Raw genomic sequence first — 27,186 nt, forward strand, 5'->3', positions numbered from 1 at the left:
ACTTGCTAACACGTTATCCAGACACAAACCGTTTCCTGTTCATCTTTTCAGTGTAAAAGCAGAAAAGGCCAAAGGTTAGATAAATAAGCTGAAAACCAGACCTGTGCAGGGGGTTAGGCTAAGCTTTATGTGCTGCTTATGCTTTGCTGGAGCATTTCTGAACAGGAAGTGGGACTTTAGCAGGGCAGAAGTTTTGGGTTACTCCGCTGAATAAGGCACATTTGAGCTGGCCCGTACTCCTCCCAGGCTGACACAGCTCCCCTTGGAACGGGCAGCTACATACGGAGAGAAGCAAACTCTGGTTTCACCATACGGGAAGTATTCAACATCCCCCACACTCCTGCACCCTACGGAAAGGAGCTCCTGCTGTATAAGCGTGGGTTTGGGGAAGGTCTCACCTCCTCACCACCACTCTGTAAGTGAACGTATTACTGCTCTTTGACCTCTAAGGAACACTAAAGACTGGACATCCACCCCAGCTAACAAGATGCCTAAGCAGCCTTCATGCATGGATAAAGGCAGAAGAAATAGCAGGAACTTCTCAGGAGAAATGGAATTTTATGGTAATTGCTCCCACGTGTCTTGAGCCAAGTGAGGTCCCTGCAGGAGGCTTCAAAAAATACTCAACCTTTCCTCTCAGCCGGAGACCGAAGCCACAGGGAAAAGATATCCCTTGCTGAGAAAACCAGAGTTTACGCTTGCTTTTCCCGTCAGTCCTTACAATAATAAGCTCTTACTGCAAAGCCAAGTTTTGCCAGGGATGGCTCACTATTCTTACAATAAAATAAAACCTAAAGAGCAAATAAGAAAGCTCACAGATCTGCTCTGTGAAGGAGTAACTACTGAGAGTTGCTGTGTACTGAGAAGTTACCCCAAAATAAAGACAGATTAAAATCCCTCTGAGGTCTCTGTAGCATCCCTGTTGAGATGGTGGTGAAAGAGGCTGTGGACACAACTGGCAGTTTCTCAGCTGCCGGGGTCAGCCTTCATTTTCTGACCAAAACTTGCATTTATTTTATGTTTTCCCACATTCTTCCCCAGCCAAGAGGAAATTGCAGCTGCCCCACCTGTTTAAATTTCCACCTCTGACGGCATTTCTGCTGTTGGGGCCTCTGAGGCAAGGTCTCCTCAGGTACAGACCCGGCAGGGTAGCTCCCCTCTCGATCTGCCTCTCTCGTTATGTCCACCTAACCCAGGGCTGGCTTCAGGCACAAACAGGCCAAGCGCCTTCTCGGAGGTCTCTGAACCAAGTTTCTCATCACATCCAGCTATTATCCTAATTCCCTCCAAACGCAGAGTCACCTCCAAGAGCTCTGCAGGTGAGCCCAGTCCTCCCGTGCCCTCCTGCCCACTAATTTCCTAAGACATTTGCTGGGATGCAGCACTTGCCTGAGACACGAGCAAGATGCTGCCGGGAGCCCCGCATGTCTGTGGGCCTTCGAACCACGCTGCCATCGGCTCCACTGGAGCAACCCTGAATATGCTTTTGTGTTAAAGTACGTGCAAAGCAATTAAACTTTGCTAACAGAGAAGCAACAAATTAATCTTGCCTGGGCCGTGGGGTACGAGCATGCAGACAGGTAGTTAGTCCAGCTGTAGTGATGTTATTCGTTCCTATGTGAAGCAATGGTTCCTTCACACAGGAATATTTTCAGGCTAACGTCTCTTCTGCAGCATTCCTGCGAGCAACTGAGCACGAGCCCGGTCTTGCAGGTGAATTTACTTTCTAAAAGATAATGAGGTGCCCCACTTCTAAACCTTGCTTGGGGCTTGAACTGTCTTTTCTGCATTTATCTGCGTTGCTTTGTTGCAAACTGCCTTCTTGATCTAATTTAAAAACAAGTTATACAAGGACAGAGACCATATTAGTTAACTTATAAAGTCCCACTCCATCTGTAGCGAAGGCCCCAAAATTATACTTAATACTACAAAATTAGGTAGTTGAAGAGGATTGTTTACCAGCTATCTGCTATCTGACTGAGTTTAACCTTAAAAAGTTACTTCTATGCAGTATCAGACTCCTTTCCTGCTTGAACTATCAAAGATGTCTACATGATGTCTAATTGGACTTGACGGGGATTTTAGAGGCCAGTACCAGGATAAGACTGAGACTATTTAACGGCTTTCCCCCAAAACACAGAAGCTGTGAGTATAGGGTGCAGAGAAGGGAAAACAGCATTTTAAATCAGCAAAGATGCTGTTCCTCGGCAGAAAATAGAACCATCTCAGTTGGAGCTAATGCCAGCTAAAAGCAGAGCAGACCTCCGGCAGCACACAGCAAGAGGGAATTGCTCCGAGCCCTGCTAGCACCCTGGTCATGGAGGGCCACGGTTCTTCAACTCAGCAGCGAGAAGTTGTCAGGGGGACTCTGGGCTCACTGAACTCTCCTCACCTGGAACACCTCGGTCTGACTGGGCTGCGGGTGCGAATGCTGGTCGCCGCTCTGCTGGTTGTGGTGTTGGCTCTGCCACTGGGACCAGACTTCAGAAGGTCTCCCCTGGAACTGGCCGCTGCTCTGGCCACCTTCAGCTGAATGGGGCGGGAAAGGGCAGAAGTCAGAGAGCAGCTCCTTCAAAATGCCTGCCTGCTGTTGGGGCTTTATCCATCAGTGCCCGTGTTTGCAAACAAGTTTTGGAAAAAAAGACCCTGCGTGACACCCAGCCCCCGTGGGTGGAAGCCGAAGGGAGTCTCGGCCCTGACTGCAGGGTGGGGGCCAACCCAAGAGCGAAGTTCTTTGCTGTGGCTGCACAGTCACGGCAGGTGAATTGCTCACAGCAAAATGCACAGTGACACCACAAGTCAGGCACTGGAAGACTGTGTTCAAGAATCCCCTCACCACTTTTTAATCACCAATGAGGAATATTTGCCATTTCACTTAAAAATCAAACTGCATCATCTGAATCCTCCTTCTCCTTAAAAGTCCAATTCTTGGAGAGCAGTGGGTGCACCTTCTCATCTAAGAAGCATGCTTTCGGATTTTCTAAGCAGATGTAAAACCAGTAAGATCAACAGACATTGCTGTGTTCATTGCAGAGAGTTGTTTGCTGGACTATCTTCTTCTCCAATATTACAGCTGCACAATTATTTATTTAACATGCAGCTTATAGCAAATTATTATTCTGTTCGTATGGTGATGGTTTCTTAAAAGTCTGAGGCTGTTTAAATTTCACAGAGAATAACATGAACGGCAAGGTTTTATGGTAAATGATAATTTCAGGGAGATTCATTTCTTCTAAATAGTCTACCAGAAAAAAACATGATGTCAAACACATTAATTTGGTCACTTATTACACATACACTTTTCAGGAGTACAATCACAGGTCACACTTAAGCTGGACTCATTTTACCCTGTATTTCTACAGACTGGCCCCAAATGTATAAAATTTATAAATAATTGAAGAAAAATTATCCAAAATGTCTCCCAAGAATTAGCATTTTAGAAAGCTTGCCACAAGGCTTATGCTTTCCCTCCAAATATTTTTTCCTTTTTTTTTTTTTCCCCCTTTCCCTTTTTTTCCATATAACTGCTCCTACTATTTTTGGCTATTTTCCCCTCACTGCAGAGCGCCAAGCTGGGTAGATCTGGTTCTCCCCGACTGGCAGCACCCTCTGCCAAGGGTACCAAATTTCCTGTGCCAAACTTCCACGCACGTGCTATGTCAGGGCTCCGATAACCAGACTCGATCATTTCACATCAGTCACTACTCATAGTCATGGCTTCGGAAAATACAGAAACACGTGCTTAATCCAATCCTTTTGGCTACCAGCTAAACCGTGCAAAACAGATAAAGTGAACATTTTACTGGAAAGTAAACAGGCTGCAGTGACGTGTTGCTATTACATCTGAAGTAGATAATTACAGCTCTTCCCTTACTGACATTACCACAACCAATAATTCAGCTGACTCAGAAACCCTGCAGCCATTTTATGGGCCAAAACAAAATTCGTCTAAGTTACCCTTTAAAAGAAAGCTGCAAGTCGTTTTTTTTATTCTCAGAACAATACATTGAAATTAACTCAGGGAGGCAAATGATGCTTTTTTTCAGCAAAACGGTTCCTGCCAGCCAGAGGTTCAAGACATTCGTCTCTCTGAAGGCTGTGTTATTAATAGTATCCCAACTGATGTAGGTCAGGAAATGTTTCTCATTAGGTGAAAGGGTTCTTGCCAAGTAGCTTAGGCCTGAAATGCAAGGCTGTCTCATAAACAAATGTACAAAGCCCAGTGGAAATGGAAACGGAGGCATGAATAAGCCCTGTGGGAAAAGCTCCGTTTCAATGCACTTTTCCTAGGCAAGGCAGCGCAGGTTTGCGCACCGGGAGGCTGATCCGCCGCTGATCCGTGCCGGTTTTAGTCTCAAGGCATAAGGGAAAAATGACACACATTAGCGTACTGCTACGCATGCTTTTTGGAATTGCACGTTATCATCAGCCAGCAACATCTTTCATGGATTCCACGTGTGTTTATCACTGATGGATTCATTTTTTTTTTTTAAACTCTTGAATATTATTCTGCTGGTGGAGAAAACTTATCGAGGGGTCATCCACTGGGTCACAGTCTGAAAGCCCCTAAATTAGCATGTAATAGGAAAAGAAAGCCATTTCGAAACATGGCACCTACTCCGATTCAGTTAGTAGCAGTGTGGGTACAAAAAAAAATCCTGTCTCCAGCCAAGCCATCTCTGGGCAAGGGGATACCAGCATGCAGTCAGGGAAGTTGAAAAATGAAAAGAATGTAAATTTGTGCCATTTAAGCATTCTCCTGAGAAGCGAAAAGAACTTGAACCTGCTGACCACAATTTGGGAGGACGCGTACTAGTGATGTAAGCAACTTTTGAATCTTTCATGACACTATTTACTGAAGGGAAGAAAAGAAAAAACCAGCCCTCACACCGTAAAATGCCACAATGTTCTAAAGTGTGTGGGATGTGGAGGAGATGCAGCATGGAGGGAACAGGTCATCTCAGTCCCCCCTGCTCAATGGGAGAAAGCAAAACCCTTTCATCACCCCCTGGGCTTCCCAACCGACCCACCAAAACAACAGGCTGGAGGATTTTTAAGGAAGTCAACACCAGAGAGCTTCATTTTTATGTGCCTTTCTGTGTTAAGTCATTTAAAACTTACCGAACCCTGCACTTCGGTTTGCTAAGCTGGAGTAGGCATTCCCACTCGGAGAAGAGGTGGCTGGGCTGGAAAGGGGGCTGTATGACGATGGATCGGCTGGGTAGGTGTGACTTGTTCCAATCCCAAAGGGAGAGGACTGAGCCTTCCCAGACTGAGATGGAATTTGCTGAGGAATAAGGGGTAAAAGAAAGGGATGAGTTTTATTGTTGAGGAACAGCACAGCAGACTCAATTTTTAACAATGTAAAGACTAAAAAAACCTGCAGATGCGAACAGGCATGTTATTCCTGTCTCAGCCATATTTCATTTCTGTCAAAGCCAACTTATTGCTGCATAAGGAACACAACAGACTATAAACCAACACACATGTACTCAATATCAGAGCTATTTGGAAAAACATGATTTCCTTCACCTCTATTACAAGGACGAATCTCAAACTGAACAGGTATAAAGAATTCACCTTTATTTGCCTGATATTTTGATTTTGCAGTGTCACAGTAAAATCATGGTTATCTGAATGTCTTGCAGAATATATGCGGTTCTCAGATGATCAGTCTCCAGTGTGGGGGGGTAAATGGTCAAAGATGTTTCAAAGCTAATAAGCTGCTTTCTCTCCCTGCCTGAAAAGTACAGGCAGCAAAGTTATTTTGCCTTGTGTAAGGCCTGGGAGGGAGTGTGAATCACCAGCCCTGGGAGGAGGGAAGAAACAGTCTAACTCTGCTTTAACTGGGCAGCTGAATTAATTCAAGGGTATTAAAACCACACCTTGCTGTCATTTTCATCTGCATAATGGCTTCGTCATAGGATCTGCAAGAATGTTACACAAATGATTAAACACTGCAAGACTGCTTTGAGACATGTACAACATGTACGCTGAGCCTGAGGGAGGTGAAGTGTCTCATCCAAAGTCATGGGCTACAGCAATGTATAATGCTACGGACAGAATCTGCTTATAAATCATTCCCCACGTTATGAACAAATCAGCAGATCCAAGAAAAACTCACTGCCTAACCAATTCCACAAACAGAAATTAACGCTGTGCACTGGATAACGCCGTGCACTGTTATTGACAATCAATGCACTCAGGTGAAGCTATTCTCTTGGACAAATGCAGGGGAGCCGGGGGACGAAAACAGATCCCAACAGGCATATAACATGATGAAGATGTTAAGTCTTTAGCTCAGTTCCAAGCTAAGAAATCATGCATTTCTAAAGCTTCCCACAGCGACAGTGAGAGCATGATGTGTCACTTCTGCAAGGCTTAACCCTATTTACGATGGATGAATGAATTCCAATTTCCTTACACTCACATACACCCTTTGGACAGTAAGAGGGATGAGTTTGGGGGTTTTTTTAGTAATTTTTAGCATCCTCCATATAATTTAAAAAAAAAAAAAAGTGTTACAACTGGATTTCATTAAACAGGTGTGACAGAATAACTGTGGCACACTGAGGGCTGGGAAGAATCAGTGATTAATGTGGAAAACAATTCGGTTACTGAAATTATTTAGTGCCCGCCCCAACGTGCCATTCTAGCCTACTGAACAATGGAAAGTCAAAAGTGATTAAGAGCAGCATTAATGATAGATCAAACATGATTATTTCATATTATTTCTCTTTAACAGAGTTTCAAACCAGGTTTATTTTATTGTTACAAGAACAAGAGGTGATCTCCGGGCTAACGCTGCCAAGCGCAGGACATCTGATGGAGGGATGCACAGTTTCCTCCAGCACGTGCCAGCGTGAGCTACACCGGGCAGCGCTAACGGAGGGGCAACAGGCTGAGTAACCTCTGCTCTGAATTCACGCCTGGATTTGTACGTGCCCCTTTCTGATGACATTACTAACTGTGGGTAACATCGCTGGGTGCAAGGCCTCGGTCCAAGAAAGATTCAATGCATGAGCTTAACACTAAAGCGTAACAGCTGTCCTCTTTTATTTCATTCAGTGCACATATAAAAATAAGTGCAGGACCGAGACCTTCCACTGGGATTTGTGTCAGTGTAGCGACTGCCACTATTATGAACACTATGACAAGCTAAATGCAGTTACGCATAGGCCAGCTGCCTCAAATTATTATAACCTACCAAGGAACAGAAGTGGGGGAACTGATTTCTCTCCAATGACAAATGATAATGACAAAGTACATGTAATCTCATTATGAATGGACTTTACTATTTCTGTTGTAAAAAGCACAGAGATTGCAAATCTTTAATGACCATGAAAATAAAACACCTTTAATCAATACCTGTCCTGGAAATGGTGGGCGATTTCCTGTCCAGGCAACCTGACTCTGATTTAGCTGGCGAGATATCTGTGTCAGATTCTGGCCTGTTGATGAAGACGACTGGATGTCGTTCACACCAGGCACATGCACCACAGATGAACTAAAGGAACAGAAACAGTGCCTCAGTTGTAGATATGTTCTCAATGCACAAATAGTATTCCAGATATGGAAATTTTGATAATCACATTAAAAGTAATTGTTCCATCTGTCTTAATAAAAAATGACTTTAAATCATCACAAAACTATGAAGCATATTATCATTCTAAAATGTCAGTTCAAATAGACACAGAGGGTGAAATTAATTTGAATTATTCCTATAATCTCTTTGAAATGGCTTGTAAGAATAAAATCACTGCATAAACACTTAGCTCCATACTAGTTTAATATACAATGCATTAAAAATAACTTGCTTGTGGAGACTATTCAATCAGGTATGTGATTTTAAATTTGTACTTCGAGTCAACAGTATTTAAGCATTTGCTTCAATGTCATCCTAAATGAAGATGCACAAAAAGATGATACTTAGAAGTACTTCTTTATTTGTTTCCTGCCTGGGAAATGAAGAAGTGTGTGTTATATATATAAAAAAAATTGAGCTTTTAATTCCTATTTTCACCAAATGATACTAAAGAAGAGGTTGTAGTTATATACCCAGGCAAAAGAATAATCAAGACTGAAACTTAAACTGATGTAATAGCTTTGGAATTAAAAAAAAACCCAAAACCCAACACAACAGTATTTTCAAAGTTATTTGAAATACTTAGTTATTTGTTAGCTGTTTCCTAATTACTGAATTTCACTACAGAGAAATTTCCCAGAAATTCCTAATTAGAAGGAAAATTTTATGAAAGACTACTCCACTTTACCATTTTATTCTCATGGAAGTCTTGAGCAACTGAATCTACATAATCATACATTGTGAATGCGCTTTTATATATTTTTATATATTAAAATATATATTTGTTATTTTACATGTTATATATATATAAACAAAGACACAACATATAAAAATGCTTTTGTGTGTCAATTGAAACAGTTTGCTCTTTTCTCCAATCCCTTCCCTATTGTCTGTTTTCACAATTATTTACAGAGAAAGAAGAGAGCAGATTGGGAAAAGAAGTAAACAAGGCTGAGCGGAGAGGAAGCAGGACAAAATCCCTCCCAGAGTGGCAAGCAAAACGTGGCAGGCATTTGAATATGGGAGTTGTTATTCTCTCTTTCTTAAGCTGCCTAAAAGCAAAGTGTGTATTAAATTCTTTGTAGAGTTTGTTTTCTATTTTTTTTTAATTTTATTTTTATTTTTTACTACCACAGAATCTCCAAAGAGGAAAATGTGGACCACAAAGTCCATCTAAATCTGGCTGAACTCGGAAGCCCACAACAGCTGCTGGGGAGCGCTGGCCCTGCTGCCCACACCTTCCCAGCTGGACTGGCAAGTGCCATCGTCTAAGGGGCTTGGACGGCATCTGGAATATAGACTTTGAAACCAGGAGTCTGCAAAATAGTGCCTAAAGGCTGCCCAGGCTCAGTGACCAAACACACCAGCCTGGAGGACAGTTCACCGAGGATGGAAATGCTAGCAGATGTGTCATTACTTGATGTAATAGAACAGCAGTAGGAAAAAAGCTATAGTTAAAACATCAGGAATTAACAAAGGAAACGAACAAAACACACGCCAAATCCCAAGATGGCAAGTCAACTATTCAGTAATATACAATATCCAATTAAAAGACATTTTAATTTACTGTCTTCCCCCCCACAAGTTATTCTTGGTTTTAATTTGACAAAACACACGGACGGGGATTTTATTTCTTCCCACTGAGATTATTAGCAATTATAACTTTAAAAACACATTGGTTTAAATAAAATTACAGTTTGCAGATGTCTTCTAATTCCTGGAACTGACAGCCTCTGACTGACTGACCCTTCACTTTCACAACCTTGGTTGGTCTAAACCAGGAGAATGCAACTTCAGTATCACGGTCCCAGAAGGGGGAGATGAAGGGCACTAAGGTAAATACAGTCACTGTACCACACTCAAAAAGTGACTGGAAATGCAGGCAAACTCTTAAACTTGACGTTAGCCAAATCTGTGTTGCCAGCTGGTAGGCGACAACATGCACTCCAAATAACTCAAAAATGCCTCAGAAAATGCAAGACCACCACCTTATGTGTATTTGGAAGCTGCCTTAGAAAACTGTTCATGCCCATGTCCCAGCCCGCACCAGGAACTATAGAAGAAGCATCCCTCTGCTCCCTTTAATAAGGCGTCCACACTGGTGCCCTTCAATGCAGCCATCAGAAGTACTGGACAGCTGTAAGCGCAAAACAAATCTTCGCACCTTCCTAGGCTGAACGTTCCTCTGATCTCTGAGCCTGCCCCATCACCTCTCAGATTTTTTTCCCTTCATGATCTGTTGCTGCTTCTTAGCTTTGTCCAATTACATCATCACAGCAACAAGCGTCTACATACCAGCCACTATTTTTAACAGAGATACCCAAATCTTCTCAGCTGGTAAGCCTAGCCCAAGCGCTGAGATGTCACATAGGAGTGAAGTGTGTGCAAAGCAAAGTTCCTTCATGTAAAGAAAGCCCCCGCACCTTAGGTCAGTTTTGTTTCCACCAGATGGAAGGGGAATAGTCCCTCACTCAGACAGAAACTGATATGTTCAGCATCTGGACTACAGTACCTGAAAGTCTTTCCCGAATGTCCTGGCTGAAATGGGCTTCCCTGTGAGTAAAGCTGCTGGTTTCCTGCTGTGGATGCTGAGGCCATCATTTTTTTATCTGCTACAAAAGAAAAACAAATCACAGAAAGAGAAAAGTTTAGGGGATGAGAAAATGAAGGCAAAATTATTTAATGAGAATTGCAATGTATATACGCAGCAGGGATTTTTCTTTCCTTCTTAAAGATTTATGAAGCAGCCCTGTGGAACACATTAAGAATGACACAAAAGGGCTATATGACAATTCAGTATGAAACAAGAGGCACAGCTGGTTTGCGTCTACTTCATACCCTCATCCCAGGATGTACCTCATTAATGCTATTGTTCACATGGAACACAACGCTGGTACGTGCCCTCCAGCCACGCGGCCCAGACCTTCTCTGTGCCCGCTGGAAGCTGCTCCTGACCACGCAGGCGGGAGGGGGAACGGGAGACGGGGAGGGGGAACGGGAGACGGAGAGCGGCTCTGGCCGAGGCGGGGAGCGATGGGTGCGTGGGTCTCGGCTACAGACCGGAAAGGGGAACAAGGGTTTTCTGGAAGAAAGATGGGAGAGTCTGCCCAGGGGAATGGAGGAATGCCACATGAAACAAGCCTGGTCTGAAGAAGGTCTGATGCACGTGAACCTCTGTGGCCTGCCTGGGGATGGCCGCAGGCAGGGGCCATTTCTGGCTCCGAAAGAAGCCCTCCAGGGCTCCTGCTGTTATTGCAGCCTCTTTGCACTGAGGTAGCAGCTGAGGGCCCACACCCCGCTGGGTTAAACATCCCAAGGAACGGCATCAAAGATCCCCTGTCCTAATCAGCTGACAGCCTGCTTCCCTCCAGGACAGCCGGAGAGGAGTACGGACTCTCCCACGCGGATCTCGGGGTGACCCCCTGCAAACCCGGGTGATCCTGCAGCCCGTACCTGCATTTCCATCTGACGGGTGGCTGCTGGAGGCACTTCGCTTCTGAGTGTCTGCAAGACTTACACGCCTGAGCTGTGGCAAGGCAAAACACCGCGCTCTCACGGATTTTGCTGTCCTCTATGTGGCTGACAGGAGCCATGAGGCAGGATGCAAGCATCCCAGTGGGGTGTAAGACAGACTAGCAGAGGGAATAACACACACACGGAGATGCCATTAACTTTTATAGTCTACTCTTAATGTGGCAACTGGAGATCAATCTTTAATTGGATGAAACGAGATTGGGTGAACAGTGCTATTCGGTCCCTTAATTTAATTTTCTGGCACTGGATTATTCCAAAGCCCAGGGAAACCTCCTTTTCTTAAAATAATTTAAAGGTCTGCTCTACCACCCTTTATTCACTTTCCTCATCTTTCCTTACTACCTCCAAAGCAAAACAACCCACAACTCACTGAAGGCTTTGCAACTATTTGTTGCTATGCACCTCAGACTGGCCTAGAAATCAAGTCTGCCTCCTCATTTTCCCCTTTGCCACTCATTTCACAAGATGCTCTCCTGGACAAAAGGCCCACCCAACTCACAAGTAACTCAAAAAGTATCTTTTAGTTTTCCCTAGCTTTTAGAGACCTTGTGAGTGTGGCTCACCAATGGCCTCCAACACATACCAGCTCTTCTCCGTTACCTAAGTTCACATTACATTATGTTCCTAAAAAAAACCCCCTAAGCTCACCTTCCCAAAGAAAAAAGTCACCTCAAATTACCTCACAGGAGCCTCAGAGGAGGAGCACATATGCCACTGATGGAAGTTGTCATTGCTTTTCCTCATTAATGTAGAATTTTGCAGAAATTCCTCACTGGCTACATATTGCCCAGCACAGACTCCGAGTCTGGGCTGCAAACCTACGCTCTCATTAAAAAAAGAAAAAACAAACGAGGAGAAATGAGGACAAGGTCTAGAGAAGGTTGCGTATGTAGTAGGAAGAACTGCGAATGGGTTGGGATATCTCTGAGAAGGACAGATGATTCTGCCTTTTTTTTTTTGCAGTAATTTCATTCTAGCATGAGATTTTCTAAGGCCAGCCTTTATAGGGATACCAAACTCGCAGGGTTGGAAGAGACTGAGCCAAAATCCTGCGGGTACTTTAGATATTTCAGAACAATTCACCAGCAAAATGGAGAGTGCCCTAAATGAACTGGAATTCCTCAAGTGGAGCAGAGTTGCCATGGCAGCTACCGGGGTCTGTGCCGCAGGATGAGGCCAAGACAAAGGGAACGGCTAACCTAATCGCAAGCAGCTAAATCGGCTTTAAAATCTCTTTCCTGAGTTACATCGAACGCTCTTTAGCCTCTAAATCTGGCCCACATCTCTCCCAGCTGTATTCCCACTGAGGACTTTACGCACTACTTCTCTGCTCTCACCTTCGGTCCAGCACTGAAAACCTATTTTGTTTTGGTGTTTTACCTGCATCCTTAGACCTTTTTCCCTCTAAACCCCACCACTGTCCTGGTCAATGATACGCCCTTCTCCCAGCAGGACCAGTGCTTCTGCCTGCAGAACGAAGATCTCTGTAAGAACCACATCACCCCATGCTTCAAGGCACTTGTGTGAATTGGTGAAGCCAGGCTACCTCTCCCCAGTTTTGCTTTTTAATTATATGTGGCCACTGCATGCAATTATGGCAACAATCTCCCTATGTCAAACCTGTATTTTTACAGAACGTAGCAGAGAATGAGATCGGGTATCAACATAATGCAAATGTCTTGCAGGCAGCATGCAGGTTTGTCAATATTGGTTTTGGACAGTGTATCTCGTCTCTAACTGTGAACCATCTCTTTTTATCATTCAGAGAAGACCTTGATCACAGCTCCCATGAGAAATTCAGACAGAGTGAACGTCCCAAAAAAAGCATAGCCTGTAAATTGATAAGAATGAAAAGAGAAATGGCATTTCCAAGAACATAACCTCACAGCTTGCCAGACCCTTAACCCTAACCCCTCCCCGCAAACAGTTGAGAGCTGCCTGAAAAAGAGCCAATAAGGCAGCCAAAAAGCAGGATGTTCTTGCTTGGAAAAACATATTCCGGTGTTTAGGGTTGGAGGCTTGCTACCTTCTAATAGACCCTTTTTATGGCCTCAGCTGTTGACTTCACTGTTAGAGTAGACAGATAAGCAATAACGGAGAAGTCCTAGCAACAGGAGGACAGAATATCAAGTCTCTCCTGCAGTTACAATGCCTTCTCCATTTGAAAAGGCCAAGCCAGACATAAGAAACCAATGCACTGAGGTCATCTCCCAACACCCCTGGAGTCAAACCCTGTGGGTCGCTTCCTTCATGCACTGCGTGACACTTGCACGTTGATTTATTTAAAACAAATGTAAAATCTTCTCTTTTTCAGTGAGGACAGTGAAGAACAATAAACAATTAACAAGTTCTTCCATGAGCAGGGGAATTAATGAGCCTGGTTTCCTACAGATATATTTCGGATGACCCTTTCAGCTGCCAGTCTTCTCAATGACTTCTGCCTGTTCGGACAACAGGCAGCATAGGTTGGGGCTACTTTGAGTCAGCTACGCCTGTCCGACTGACAAGTTGGCTGCTACCTCTTGGAACAGGGCTGGGAAATCCTTCGGTGAGGGCACTCAGTAAGGACTCTGTCCTCATAGTAATTTTCACAAAATATAGAAGAACATACTATTTCTGAGACTCCTATCACTTTTATAAGAACTTGCCAACAAGTTCAAAAGTTGTGGCAAAAAGAGCAAGGACTCACCGACAGGTAACATGACTGGAGATGCCTCAAGTGACCAGAAAACAAGTATTATTACACTTCAAGGCAGCATATGCCTCTGAAAGCATTGATGCAAAAGCTGGTGATTTGATAAAAAACTGCAGGCCTATCTTAAGACTACACGGTAACTTTCTTAATCCTGTCTATTTAGAGAGATGAACTCACAGCTGCTGTTTAAGAAAGAAAATATGTACTTAGAAACAGCAAGTTCTACTCAGTACATTTAGCGTCTATGAACACTGCTTAAGGTGCCCCTGTGAAATGAAAAGAGAATCAAAAATAGGTAGCTCTAGTGACATGAAAGCTGTCCTTCCTTCCTTGAATTTACTCCTCACCATCTTTAGGGAAAATATCAACTAAAGGTAAATTCTAGGAAATGTCCTGAAGACTAATGCTGCTTGGAAATTTCTCTGCCGCGTAGTTTCCCTTCATTCGCTCAAAGCTGTGCTCCACATCACGTAACCAAGCTTAACATAATATTAAAAATTAAACGTCACAGACATTCACTTACAAGCAGTTATTCCAGCAAACATCTCAGCAAATCTAGGATCTCTCTCTTGGGAGAAGATAGCATCAGGCTTTTCCACAGACTTTCCACCCTCATGAACGTTAGCTGGTATACTTGGAACAGGCACCTGTTGCGATACACAGAGGAAGATAATTCCCTCCATCACATTCGACAAAAAGGAATTCAGGGACAGTATTGTATTTTTAATTTTGCTGGAATCTGCCATTGCTTTACATTTGAAAAGATAGAAACTCGAGAAATTTCACCTGAGATAAGTCATAGGATGACAGCCCATCTCTTTGATGTACTTCAAGTTCTGCTTGCTGCTGCTGAAGTTGTCTGCAAAGGAGACAAAATGACTTTGTTACAAAAACCAATTAAGACACAAAAAGGAACAGCCATGGTCTCCCATTTTATACTCTGAGCAAAACATCTCTCAGATGATTTAGTAATCCTTTCCTGTGAGATTCATCTGTTTTTTAATGAGAAAGCTTGCACCACAGGAATGTAACAGGGCACATAGACAGTTTTGCTGTAATAGCACAAAAATGTAGGTGGGTAAGTAATGGAGGATGGAATACAACCTCTTTATAAAGGATTTCAGAATTCACTACTAAGACACCAAGAACGTCTTCCTCGTGTTAACGATGAATATACCAGGCCCCTTCACTGATCCTACTGAAGTAAGCAGGAAACCTCCAGTAACATTAACACAGAATTATGCCAGTCAATAAGAAAAAGTGATCAAAGCTCTGTCTGAAGCATGTCAGACCAAATGGAAGAACCTGTTGAGCTAGAAAGAGCTGCATATAAATCCTTCCTTGTAATAAAACTGATTTAACATGCTTTGGTTCTACTCTCCTCAGGACCCAAGCCCAGATTCTACTCAATTTTTGAAAGCTTTTAAGGCAGCGAATGTCCAGAAATAACCTGCTTGTGTGACTATATAGAATCAAGACATTATGTAAAATCAATTTGTGATGACAAATGCTACAGAAAACACAACTGTCTTTTTCATGCTAATCAGAACTGAACAAAAAATATCCATTGTTTAAATGAGATAAAAATCACTGGAAGTAATAGCCTTAATCCAATTATATGAATTTAGGAAAAATTACATGTGCAGCAGCAATAGAAAAATACTTCAAAAGAAACTGCCAGAACTAGTAAATGTTAGGGGCTATATGCCAGAATGAAGAACTTAAGTGTTGAAAAGTCTGCAGATCCTTGAAATGCACTTGATCTGTGTTTAGTGTCAGGCGCTGTTACTTAACTACAATAATTAGCCAATATCAACAGATAAACTCATCGGAAGTCATGAGAATTAACTGACAGGTGACCTGCAAGGTCATGCAAGTGGTAGTAAGTCAGGCATATTCACAGTCTACATTGCAAATATCGTCTATTTATAAAACTGTACAGATCTTTTATATAGTTGTAATATATCTAGCACAGTGATCTTCTGAAACCATTTCTTTGCTTGCTTTTTTTTTTTTTTTAATTCTGAAGGGACACAAATTCAAAGCTCCTAATTGAAAAAAAAAAAGTTGAAAAAATCGGAGACAAGCTCCCTTGTCTGAGCATCGGTTCATGTGATTGTTTGCAGACAGACAAACCTGGCTTTGTCCCAGCGCCAAGCTGGGATGGCAGAGCAGAGAGCCACGGGGTCTTGCCAGCACAGCACTGGGTTCGAACTTTAGCCTGATCAAGCAACAGCCCTGAACAGCATGGCCACAGCATCACCTTCATTCCACAACTTGCTGGGGAAAGCAGCTTCCAGCCAACGGGCCAGCTGATGCACAGGCACAACAACTTGAGATTTCCCTGTAAAAAGGATCCTTGCAAATGATACCTGACAGCAGTCACAATTTCTGTACGTTTCTGGCCTCCTTCTGAAGAAAAACCACCTAACGGACAGGAATTACACACCGCAACCCCAGAGAGACACTATAATGTGACAGGCAGTAATAGATGAGATTTTGCAAAACAGCAAGATCATGGATTTGAAACGCTGGAAAATTAGGATACAGTTTTGGCCGCAGGCTTGACTTTTAGATTTTTATCCAAATCGTATATTAAAGTTTGAACTAGATTCAAATGTCCAGGTACTGAGAGACAAACTTGCAGACCAGGTCAACAAAAACTTAGGCACAAACTGATGGGAATGTGAGGGACCACTCAAAGAAGCTACTGAAGTAACAGATTTTTCCATCCCTTGATGCTTTTCCAGAAGACACTTTGCTCAAACACCAGTCAGTAGTCTCCGTAGCAAATTAGACAAAAATCTGTGACCTGCAACAAACAGAAGATTGGAGTAGATGGCCAAAAGCCTTCTGCTAGCCTCATGGTGTAAGAACCCATAACACACAGAATCAGTTTTGTGCTATGAGTAACATGTAAAAAAAAAAAGTCAGTCCTCCAGGTCATTAGAGCACCATGGATCGTCCACATTATTTTAGCCAATAGAAAATTCCTAAAAATTACCTCTGGAATGCAAAGAAATTCTGTTTGCAAGCATAAAATGCATACTTTTGCAACAGAACTACGGGAGGTAATTTAATCACGGCAAATCTATGGGGAAGTTTTTCTAAATACCACCCTGTGGCCAATAAACACCGATTAAATCCTGTTGTTAACGTGAAAGCTAATTACACTGTTTCATTTGTTTTTATTACCAACGACTTGGTGCGTGTGTCAATAAACAGCACATTAGGTCTCTTCTGTTCCGTATAAAGTATGTTTTCTTGATTCAGCCATATACATACAAATGAGCCAAACAAAACAGCATACTTACTAGTTATTTGTTTTGTAGGCACTTCTAACTTAGTGCTCCTTCGCCCTTCTCTATCTTTCATCTCTAATACTCGTTAAGCTGCAGTACAATATAAATACCACATTGTGTTAACAGCACTGAACTTTGGGAACAACCTCCCAAATCTATTTCTTATAAAACCCAAATACTTAAGTGTATCTTCACTCAACTCTGCACAAGCTATGCTGCACTTAATTAAGATGGAAATGTAAAGCAGGTTAGCATCTTCTGCTGCTGTTTGCTGCTACTGTATGAGTAGTTCAAATGATGCTTGAAACCTTAAAGAAACTGCGCAGCAATTCATGGCCCCGCCGACCAGGGAGAGCTGAGCGCTGCTGTCGTCAAGACATACAGGTCCCTGCAGTCATCCAACTCCTAGGCTGCTTTTGTAAAGATGATACAGAAACAAGGGATTATTATCAGTTTGGGCAAAACTGCCTTCTGACTTCGAAACCAAACCCCAAACTATCCTTGGTTTCAGTTTCACAGCTTCAAGGAGTAAACGCAAGGGAAATTTCCTGGCTCTGCAGGGTACCAACACAGCAGGTCAGGTAATGTCTGGGTCAGCAGAGGACTCTGCCCACACTGCAGGAATTCCTGGCTCACCCACAGGTTCGGTACGAAACTGGGAAAGCCCTGGGCTTGAGCAAGGAATGGTTCATCGAATCTGAAAGGTTTTGATAGTTAATTCATATTTATTTCAATTAATGTATTTGGAGGAAAAGGGAAGATTCTGTGAAAGTTGCTTTGACACTGGAGAGGATTTCAGCTGAATTAATCTCCGTCTCTGAACACCAAAGTCACCTGTTCCTTTTCCAGGCATCAGAGTAAACAAAAAAGGATCTGAACTTTAAAATGAACAGTCTCTATGGTGGGAGACAAACAATACTACTGTATCCCTACCAAGCTATTTTTATGTAATGCAGGCACACATGCTTCCCGTGTCTGGTTTGGACAAAAAGGGAGTAATAAAAGCCTTGGGGCTGCCGTTGTAAAATCCTCAGAAACTCTCAAAATCTCTCTCTTTTAGCCCACAGTTTCAAAGTCACCCCTGCGAAAGGCTCTGTCTTACGCTGGCCTTGAGGGATCAGATCGCAGGGGGATCATGAGAAAGCAAGGCTTTAGCACCGCTACCATCGACTGGAATTTTATCAGAATAGTTGATCTCATTATTATTTTGGCCCATGAGAATAAGAAACAGAAAATCTCTCTCCCAGAAGTGCGGCTGATTCTTCCGGCAGGCTGCCTCCACCAGCGACCTGTGCCAGCTCACACCGAGACAAAGCTCCTGCGACTCAGGACAACTGTAGGATTCATAAATGCGCACAGGGGAACGCAGGACTTTGGGGCTTACAAAAATGAAACATCAGAATTTCCATTAAGGTCTGAAAAATATCTTTCTTTTTTTTATATATATATATATATAAAGACTTTTATATAGTTTTCTCTTTCACCATGACAGATTATTTTATTCAAATGCTGCTCTATGTGTATGTTAAATAAACGGTGATCACAATTATTATTTATTTTTGGAAATCAAACAGTCCCAGCTACACAGGAAGATGCGGTCAAACAGGGGACTCTTCAGCCGAACCCAGCACAAATGCTAAACTTTAAATGCTTCATTTCTCCAGGAAGTTTCTCTTGGATGACTACACCCAAGTGAAACCCAAAGAAGTTTTCTTTTTTTTTTTTTCAAGGAACTAAGTGAACATTTGAACCTAATGTTTCGTTATCCTTCTGCACCAAAAGCAAGCTTGGAAAGTTGACTGTTTGAAGCTCCAAAGGAATATCTTTAAAAAAAAAAAAAAAAAGAAGAAATAAAACAAACAAACCAACAACAAAAAAATCAATTAATCCCTCCACAAGTGGAACCACCACTGCCCTCTACAGTCTTCTGCAAAAATGCTGTTCACTGACCAACGCAAAATGAGAGCTATTCCGTCAACAGAGACACACATACTGTGGCTTTAAACTATCCTAAATTAAAAACTGATTTAAACCTACATCTTCTGACTCAAATTTCATACTGAATTTTTAACTGCCTCACATCTGTATTCTACAGAGCTGACTGCGTTATCACAGTGATAGACAAATCAAAATTCATGCAGAACTGCCTACAACCACGCGGTGGAAGGCACCCTGCTTGGTCTCCATGTGAAGCCCTTTGCTGGACTCAGAGCATTTGATACTTCCACCGACACGTAAAGGCGGCCACGCACACTGGGGTCGGTGCCGAACAACCAGTCCCAGCAGGAGCTTAACAAGGAGGTGGACATCAACAGTTACCATACGGTACAACTCGCCAGGGCATCTAGGAAATCAGAAGTCAAAACATGACCCCAAATGTGCAAAAAAAACCCCCCAAACCCCAAAAAATCCAGAAACAGGCAGGAACAGCAATACTTTATAGTAGGTCCTCTTTGGAAATCTGTCTGAGAAGTGGGAGAGAATAGGGAAAAACAGAAAACAGTTTGAATAAAGCATTCTTTCTCCTATTCAAAAGCCGACGTATAATGGGCTGTATCTTGCCATAAGACTAGAACATTTTCAACATGACAGGAAAGAGGGAACATCCTCTGTCAAAGCAGCAGCAGGCAACTTCCATATTAGGTCAACATTTCTGGGTTGTTATTCAAACCCAGCAAGAGAGATATAACAAGAGCCAGAAGCTGGTACGCTCCTATTCATCACAGTAAGTGCTGCGATGCCAAGCTGAACAGTATAGTGGAGGCTCAGAAAAAAAACATTCCCAGAGTCAACACAACGTAAGTTTCCAGCCCCGCTTTTTGATCTGTGGACTCTTGGGAACAAAGCACAACTGAGCCAGCCTGGGACAGATTTCAGAAGTCGCTTCTTATTTTGCAGGCTGTTTTTGCATATACAAATTATTTGGGAAAGAAATATGGGACAGCAGAAATGTGCAAATACCTATTTGATGCACAGTGCAGACAGGGAGATATTTAGCTGTCTGATTTCAAGACACATTTGCTTGTTTTCAATGAGCTTAACTATTCATTTGTTTAAGCCCAACTTTTTGGGTCTGCAGAAAAAAACCTGAGCAAAACGACTCACTCAAGTGAGTGAAAGCATAGCCCTTCTAGCCCAGTTATGTGTCATGTCCAAAGGAGCAACAAGGAACACCCAGAGACACTTATTAACTTTCTAAGTTCAAATGCCAAAGTCCCAGGGGTTTGGTTTTGCAAGTGGAGCTCTCAGCATGCATCTCCTCTACCAGACTGCTCCTTCAGCATTTCCATTCTACAGTCTAACAGGTTGAGATCTTAAAACCAATAATTTCCCCTGAGCTAAAGAACTTGGCAAAAAATATTTGGTTAGACCAGAAGCAGATTTTGTTTTAGAAACAGATTAAGTTTATACTGCAAAGAAGAAATATTTATAAAAAAACCCCACACTGTAAAGCAATGGCTTTATGAAGGCCAGATTAGCTTCTGCAGTTACTGGCTCAGAACTCAGGAGGCTCCAAAAGCTTCTCTGCTCAGTTACACAGTGACGACCCTCCACTATACTCCTAGGGATGACGTCCTCCTAAGAGGTCCAATGACAGGTTTTTGAAAATATTAATTGAAAGACAGGATGATTTAATTCCCCTCTTAGGATAAGGGGTTGGATCTGTCCCCGTACTTGAGGATATTCCACAAGATCTTAACTGCGTATCAGGAACCCTTCCCACTCAAGCCTACTAGGAAATCATCTTGCCAGCTTTCACAGGCCATAAGAGTATCCACAGCCCAGGACTACGGAATGGTATGATCGCAATGAACACGGACACACAATTTTCTCTTTGGCTTAGGAATCAGGCGAACCTTCCTCCAGTATCAGGCAGCTGGTGTGCTGCTGGCAGCTCTGTGCTGGTTTAAGGCAGCCTGGACTGAGATCAACGGCCTTGTCTAATGACATAACAGATAAGTGACGTTTCTCCCCCAGTGCAGCCAGGCCCTGGAAGCATCGCAGGATAATGACACAGAGAAACAGCTACGCTGTTAGATCTCACGATGCTGAAATCCCCTGTTATAGAGAAACAAATGTAGCTAGAAACAGGCTTCACAGCAAAAAGCAATGCTTAAATTTTTTCAAAACCACATATGGGGACATCTGGAAAGGCACCTACTTTACATTAGTGTTGGTGCAGATGATGTATTCGATCTCATCGGAATAAGGATTCTGAAATGTGAAGCTGCTGGTTCTGATCAGCATCCATTCCCGGTTTTTGGTACGAAAACGATACATCACAGACAGGACTTGACCTTTCAGTTTCACAACCTGCAAAACCATTTGGAAAGGTTAATAAAAGGAGATAGCTACCTGCCGTGCAAATGAATAGTAACCAGCAGAACTGGTGTGTTTTAAACTTGAATTACAGAAAGCTATGGACACAGCAGGGAGATTCTTAATTTGAAGAGAATAAGCAAAATCGGATTCATGTCTGCAGCTATTTCCTTCAGTATGAAACTCTTACACTTTGTTGTATAAAGTGCCATTTTCCAGTCTGCATATAAGAAGAATACAAATTCAGGACAATCAACAGGGAAGCTTTAAGAAGGTTTTAATGGGGAATGCTTATCAAGAGAGACTGACAGAAACCAAACTGAGGTTCTTTTGAACGTTTATATGGAAACCATAAACCAAACATTGTAGCTGAAACAAAAGCCCACAAGAAAAAACATTTTGAGGTTCACTATCTGCCTTTTTGCTATACAATTCATACATGGGATATACCAGATCACATATCAGTATCAAAATTTAGGATAATATTTAAGAAAGATTGTTTTTTTTTTTTTTTAAATCATACATGGTTGTTTCGGGTTTTCCCCCAAACACGTTATAAGACCATTTGGATGGCAAAGCGCTAACAAGGAATGCTTGCTTCTGACTTTCAAAACAAGAAAGAGTGAGCCAGTCTTTGAATGGAGAGAGCACCAATAAGCCACTGCCCATTTTAATAGTATTAATGAAAACAGAGAGGAAATTCTTTGCTTAGACAGGCTATTTGTTTATGAGTAAGAATTCAGATGTCTGGCAACACTCAGTTCAAATTCTGTCTTTGGTAGCTGAAGTTTTGTTGAAGTCAATAGTAGGGCATCAACTGAGAAGTAAGCAGCAGCCAGATTTAAAAACCATGCTCAACACAATACTGGCACACTGGCACTGTAACTGCATTTTACGTGTTATCTAACAATCTTGGTTTAAGTCAGAAGAAAATTTATATGGTTTCAAGTCATTCAGCTGGCACTTACCTGGGCTATCTGTGTTTATTTGTTATTGCTTTTCCACCAAGTTATCTCAGGGGTGCCTCAGGGAAGAAAAGGGAAGGTCTACTGCAAATAAATGCCACATCTCATTGTGGACTCCTAATCCTTATCCACTGGAATTTATTTTTTATTAGCTATCTGCAGCCTGTATTCTCTAAAAGTAGAAAACCCAGTATTTACCCTCTGTCTTCATCGACAAGCAACTGGATTAGGAAAAATGCTCCAATCCTGTTTTTGCAAAAGGTCTGCATTTCAAGTTGATCAAGTGGATACAGGATTAAATGGAAAGAATGCAAACAGAAGCAGCAAAAAGCTTTAGCAATCCCCAGGAAAGTTCAAAATAATACTGAGGTAAATGCCTTTTGATTTTTTTTCCCCCCAATGCTTTTGTAGTTTGAGTTCAGCGAGCGACATTCTTTTATCAGCAATTTTCTACTACCACACCCAGGGTAAAAACCACAGAGCTTGTGTAAAAGTGTCCAATCTGAAAAGCATCCTACTAGATATCAAATAGCTGTATTCTGGATCCTTTGATACTGAACTCTATTTGTTGATCTTGGCCTTGAGACTATCTCATTCTGGCCTGATTTTCCCACCCTGATGAATGAATTTATCTTCCCAAGGAAGTAAAAGCTTTGAGATGGATACTGGCAATTTACCAAAACCTGCAAACCCCTCCCTCCCTCCTCTGTTATGCACCAACCTGGTTCTGATACTGTCAGCAAATTAGAAATGTCAAGTTTTCAGAGGGTTTTAGAAAAAAGAGAGTTTATTGGAAATCACAGTTACCTTTTTAATGAAGAGATTTCTAAGGCCAAGCTAACAATAATAAAACAAACTGCAGCTATCTATTGTCCTTAAGTCTGAATTAAGGAAACACTAATTCTGTAATAACATATAAAGCATAGAGATCGCTGGTGGGAAAATCCTGAACTGTCTTAAAACAGTGCACGCAAACAAGAAAGCACAAAAAATTTCAAGGCTAATGTTTAACCTCTACTTTCTTGCATTCTTTGGAAATAAAAACCACCTGGTGCCTAGCTTAACTGTTTACTTCAGTTCTTTATTGCATGATTGAAATAACAGCCCCAGTCACACTGCTACTGTACTGAACAAAAATATACCGAAAAAGGAATTGCCTACTAAAGAAACAGCACAATATTTTCATAGATTGGACACAGGTCGAGCGAACAGGAACTTTCACTTCGAATCTGCATTTTTTCCTGCTGCCTTTTTGTATGAACTTAAGCAAATCATGTAGGACCCTGATCCAGCGAATCACTTATGCAGACGCCTAATGGCGAGTAGCGACAGCGAGTCCCCAGAAACCGAGTTCAGGGATACGCCGGCAGCCTCCGCGTGCGCGAGCACAGTGAGGACCAAGTCATTAACTGGAACGCTGGTTAGTCGGCCCTTCTGAGCCCCGGGCAGTCACTTCAGAGACGGGTGTTTGACGTGTTATTATCCAGCAGCTCTCTGTCATTGTCTCTTGGATAAATTAGTGGAATCAATCATTTGGGCATTAGTGAAAAACAGCTTATGCGTTCTCGCTGCTCTTCTTGCACCACCGATGCGATCAGCACAAGTTCAGGGAGCTGAACCAGCTGAAAGCCAGTCCCATGCAAAAGCGATTAGTCCCTTAGCTAGCCCACCCGGCAAGTCCTTCTGTGCCAGTATCGGGACAGGTGGAAGGGTGGGGAGGAGGTTGGGGAGAAGAGAGGGAGTAGGACCTGACTCCCGGTGACAGCTACCCACCAGGTAGGTGCAGCTGCAGCATCACACCCCCAGGCAAGGTGGGGCAGAGAAGATGACTGAGTGTGCGACCTATTTCAAGCATCAGATCTCACAGGTTCCTGCCTCTGAATCAGCATCTTGAATTCAAAAGGTCTTTAGCTGCTGTTTGAACTCAGTCCGTTCAAGGGACGCTGAGATTGATGCAGAGTGCTCACACAGTCTTTTCTGCTAGCTCAGCAGCGGGGTTGGTAGTAGAGGAGGGGGTGGCGAGAAATAGTTCAAGAGTACTGGTATCTTACACTATCTCAAACACTTCTGTAGAGACTATAACCTCAGTTTCACAGTCTACACTATGGACACAGAACAGCATTTAGTTGTTTTCCCCAAGCCCTGTTTTTGCACGCCATGCCTGAACAAATAGTTGGCTATACAAATTATTTTAGAAGTCACTTCATATCCACGTTTCACAGCTGAAATTACATCTCAGCAACAAAAGACAGATCAACAAAGCTTGGTTGAGGCATAGGCTGTTGTCAGAATATCTGGAACCACTTAGATCATCCGAACCTCAGTGATCGGTTCAACATATTACATCGAGCTTCCCAGTGTGGCAGGGAAGGTGCTGAAAAGCCCAGCAACAGGCAGAAAGCGTGGGGAAAGCACTCCTACTGTATGTCCCAGATCAATTTGAAACAATCAGCTCTACAACGGAATAAATGCCTTGATACAGCAGATGCAAATGTGGCTCACTGTAAAAACAAATCCAGATCAGTAACTCTTTTCATATGTTGTATTTCTTCTGTTGCTTCTGTCTGCATTTCAATTCCTAAAAGGGAGAAGGGCCAAATTCTCTATTGATGTAAAGTGGTGTAACTCCATTACAGCACGAAGCACGTCATCTATGCTAGCAGAGAATTTAGGTCATGAACAATCCAGCATAACAGCAGGGTGTAACTACTTTCAAATCAACAGCCCATCTTGGAAGGTAAATACTTCTGGTTGCCACTTAACGTAGTGGGATTTATACAGGCATCTCCAAAACAGCTTTAACTGTGCACTCGAACACTCGTTTAATTTTTTGTAAAAAGAAAACAAAACATATAACTAGCTGACTTATTTCTGAAAACACACCAAACAGATGCTGCAGTTTAAACTACCATTTAAGCAGCTTAACTGATTAGTAACTGATCAATAGATTGTTTCATATCTTGCCACTCCTTCTCCTGTATAACAGAAAAAATACCTTGAAATGGAAAATGAAAGCTACTTCTCTGAACAAAATAGTAATAAAAATAATAAATAAATGGCAGAAGAAAAGGAGCAGGACGCAGCACCTGTTGGAAACTCTCCCTCAAATGGCTTTGATCTTCAGGATGGCAGAATTCTAAAATATCTTTCCCCAGAAGATCCTAGAATAAAACGTAAAGCTGTGTAAAAAACCCAGACCACAACAAAAATCCACGTGCAGATCTGCAAGTAATCCTTGCAGACACTAGATCTACCACCCTTACTGGGACTACTCAGTTAATCAGGGATGAATCATACAAATAAGGTTTGTAGGCATCATGTCCCACATTATATTTCTGTTGTTACACAGACATATATATTTACAAACAAATTTTAAGTGATTATTTAATACCTGTGAAATGGTGTCTTGAAGAGAGTGACATCCTCTACTACCGCTCATTTTATGGCACTAAATTTTGTAAAAACAGTTACTATAAAGCTACCTAAAATCAAAATAAATGGGAAAATCTAATGAGCAAGAAATTATTTTTGTCTGTAAATTGCAACTGTTGAGAGTTATCTGAGGGAGAGCTGTGGTAGTCAGGAGTTAATTTACTATTCTACCCAGTTCTGTGACTAGCCTCCTATTCAGAGGAGCAGATGTAAGCCTAAAGGAAAATAGATGCCATAAATAATGTTTGCTTACTGTTCAATAGATTGGCAGAAGTAAAGATCTACAGGACTGTTAACTTTCTATCACAGAAATGTCTTCACTGAAAAGCTGTGCAAGGTTTAAAGCATCTTGCTGTTAGCATTCTAATTGGATCTAAAAGGTATAAAAAGATATCCCACATAACTAAGGGGAGAACTATAATTTACAGAGGTGTGGACGGTAAAGAAAAATGAACAGCATTTGGTGCACGACATATGAATTATCAGCTGCAAGTATTTCATGGTTGGCTGCTTTTGTTTTTAATGTGGAAACAGAATTTTCTTTGTTAGCTCTAATCAGTCTCCGCATTTCCAGCGACTCACTGACCTGGGGCTGGTAGCCAATGACGCTGATGCACCTTGGGTCGACAAAGGTGATGACTCCATCAGAATTGTGCCTAGACAAGAACTCAGTGGGGACCGACATGCCGTTCATGTCCATGCACACTGGAGAGCTAGTTACCTAGGGCCAATAAAGTCCACAGCATTTAGTCCGCAGAACAGTCACCTTAAGTCAAAGCTGATTACATAGCTAAAGAATAAAATCTGTTGGCAGACTGCTAACTACTGAAGGAAGTCATAAATAAAACAACAGTGTGAATAAATGACACAGAACAGCCTTTAGTCTAGTTTGCAGTGCAAACATCTCAGCCCGTGGCACATATCTAGGCTTAACGGCACAGCAGGAAAACAAATACACCAGAAGTTCCCAACAAGGAGGGCTATGGTGAGGACACAAGTGTGGCTGGATTCATCTCATTCTGTGGGACCACATTAAAGTTTGGTATCTTGGTTCCTATCCTTGTCAACCAAGGACAGACTGTTCCAGAGGACAATTCAAAGCTCACCAGAGAGAACGATGCATTTCCAGCTCTGCGCCCGAGACCTGTGCAAGCGGGCCACTTCATGTTCATTCACTCCTACTGGGGCTACAAACGAGACCACTGTTTTCCTTACAACTTTCAGAGCCATCTCTGTTAACAAGGTCCCAAGGCAAAAGCAGCAAAATCTCATTTATTGCTGTCTTGAAGCACATTAGCCAGTTAACTGTATGCAAGATTTCAATTTGCTGTTACAGAGCAGAGTTTATAATTT

The 27,186-nt window shown here is 42.4% G+C and overlaps 1 protein-coding gene across 13 annotated transcripts in view; it reads right to left on the minus strand.

The window, feature by feature from the left end:
- Positions 1-27,186, minus strand: part of ARNT2 (aryl hydrocarbon receptor nuclear translocator 2) — a 105,178-nt gene that overhangs the window by 4,668 nt on the left and 73,324 nt on the right. For 12 of the 13 annotated variants that reach the window (XM_075764144.1, XM_075764139.1, XM_075764146.1 and 9 more), the window contains 9 exons: positions 26,420-26,554; positions 25,488-25,562; positions 21,279-21,430; positions 14,601-14,673; positions 14,338-14,461; positions 10,098-10,197; positions 7,369-7,507; positions 5,122-5,287; positions 2,393-2,529 (listed from right to left, as the gene is read on the minus strand). In XM_075764144.1, coding sequence (XP_075620259.1) covers positions 2,393-2,529; positions 5,122-5,287; positions 7,369-7,507; positions 10,098-10,197; positions 14,338-14,461; positions 14,601-14,673; positions 21,279-21,430; positions 25,488-25,562; positions 26,420-26,554 — 1,101 coding nt within the window. The remainder of the gene's footprint in view (positions 1-2,392; positions 2,530-5,121; positions 5,288-7,368; positions 7,508-10,097; positions 10,198-14,337; positions 14,462-14,600; positions 14,674-21,278; positions 21,431-25,487; positions 25,563-26,419; positions 26,555-27,186) is intronic. The other variant, XM_075764136.1, reaches the window with a different exon arrangement.

The sequence above is a fragment of the Balearica regulorum genome, chromosome 12 (genome assembly GCF_011004875.1).
Source record: "Balearica regulorum gibbericeps isolate bBalReg1 chromosome 12, bBalReg1.pri, whole genome shotgun sequence".
Classification (NCBI taxonomy): domain Eukaryota; kingdom Metazoa; phylum Chordata; class Aves; order Gruiformes; family Gruidae; genus Balearica; species Balearica regulorum.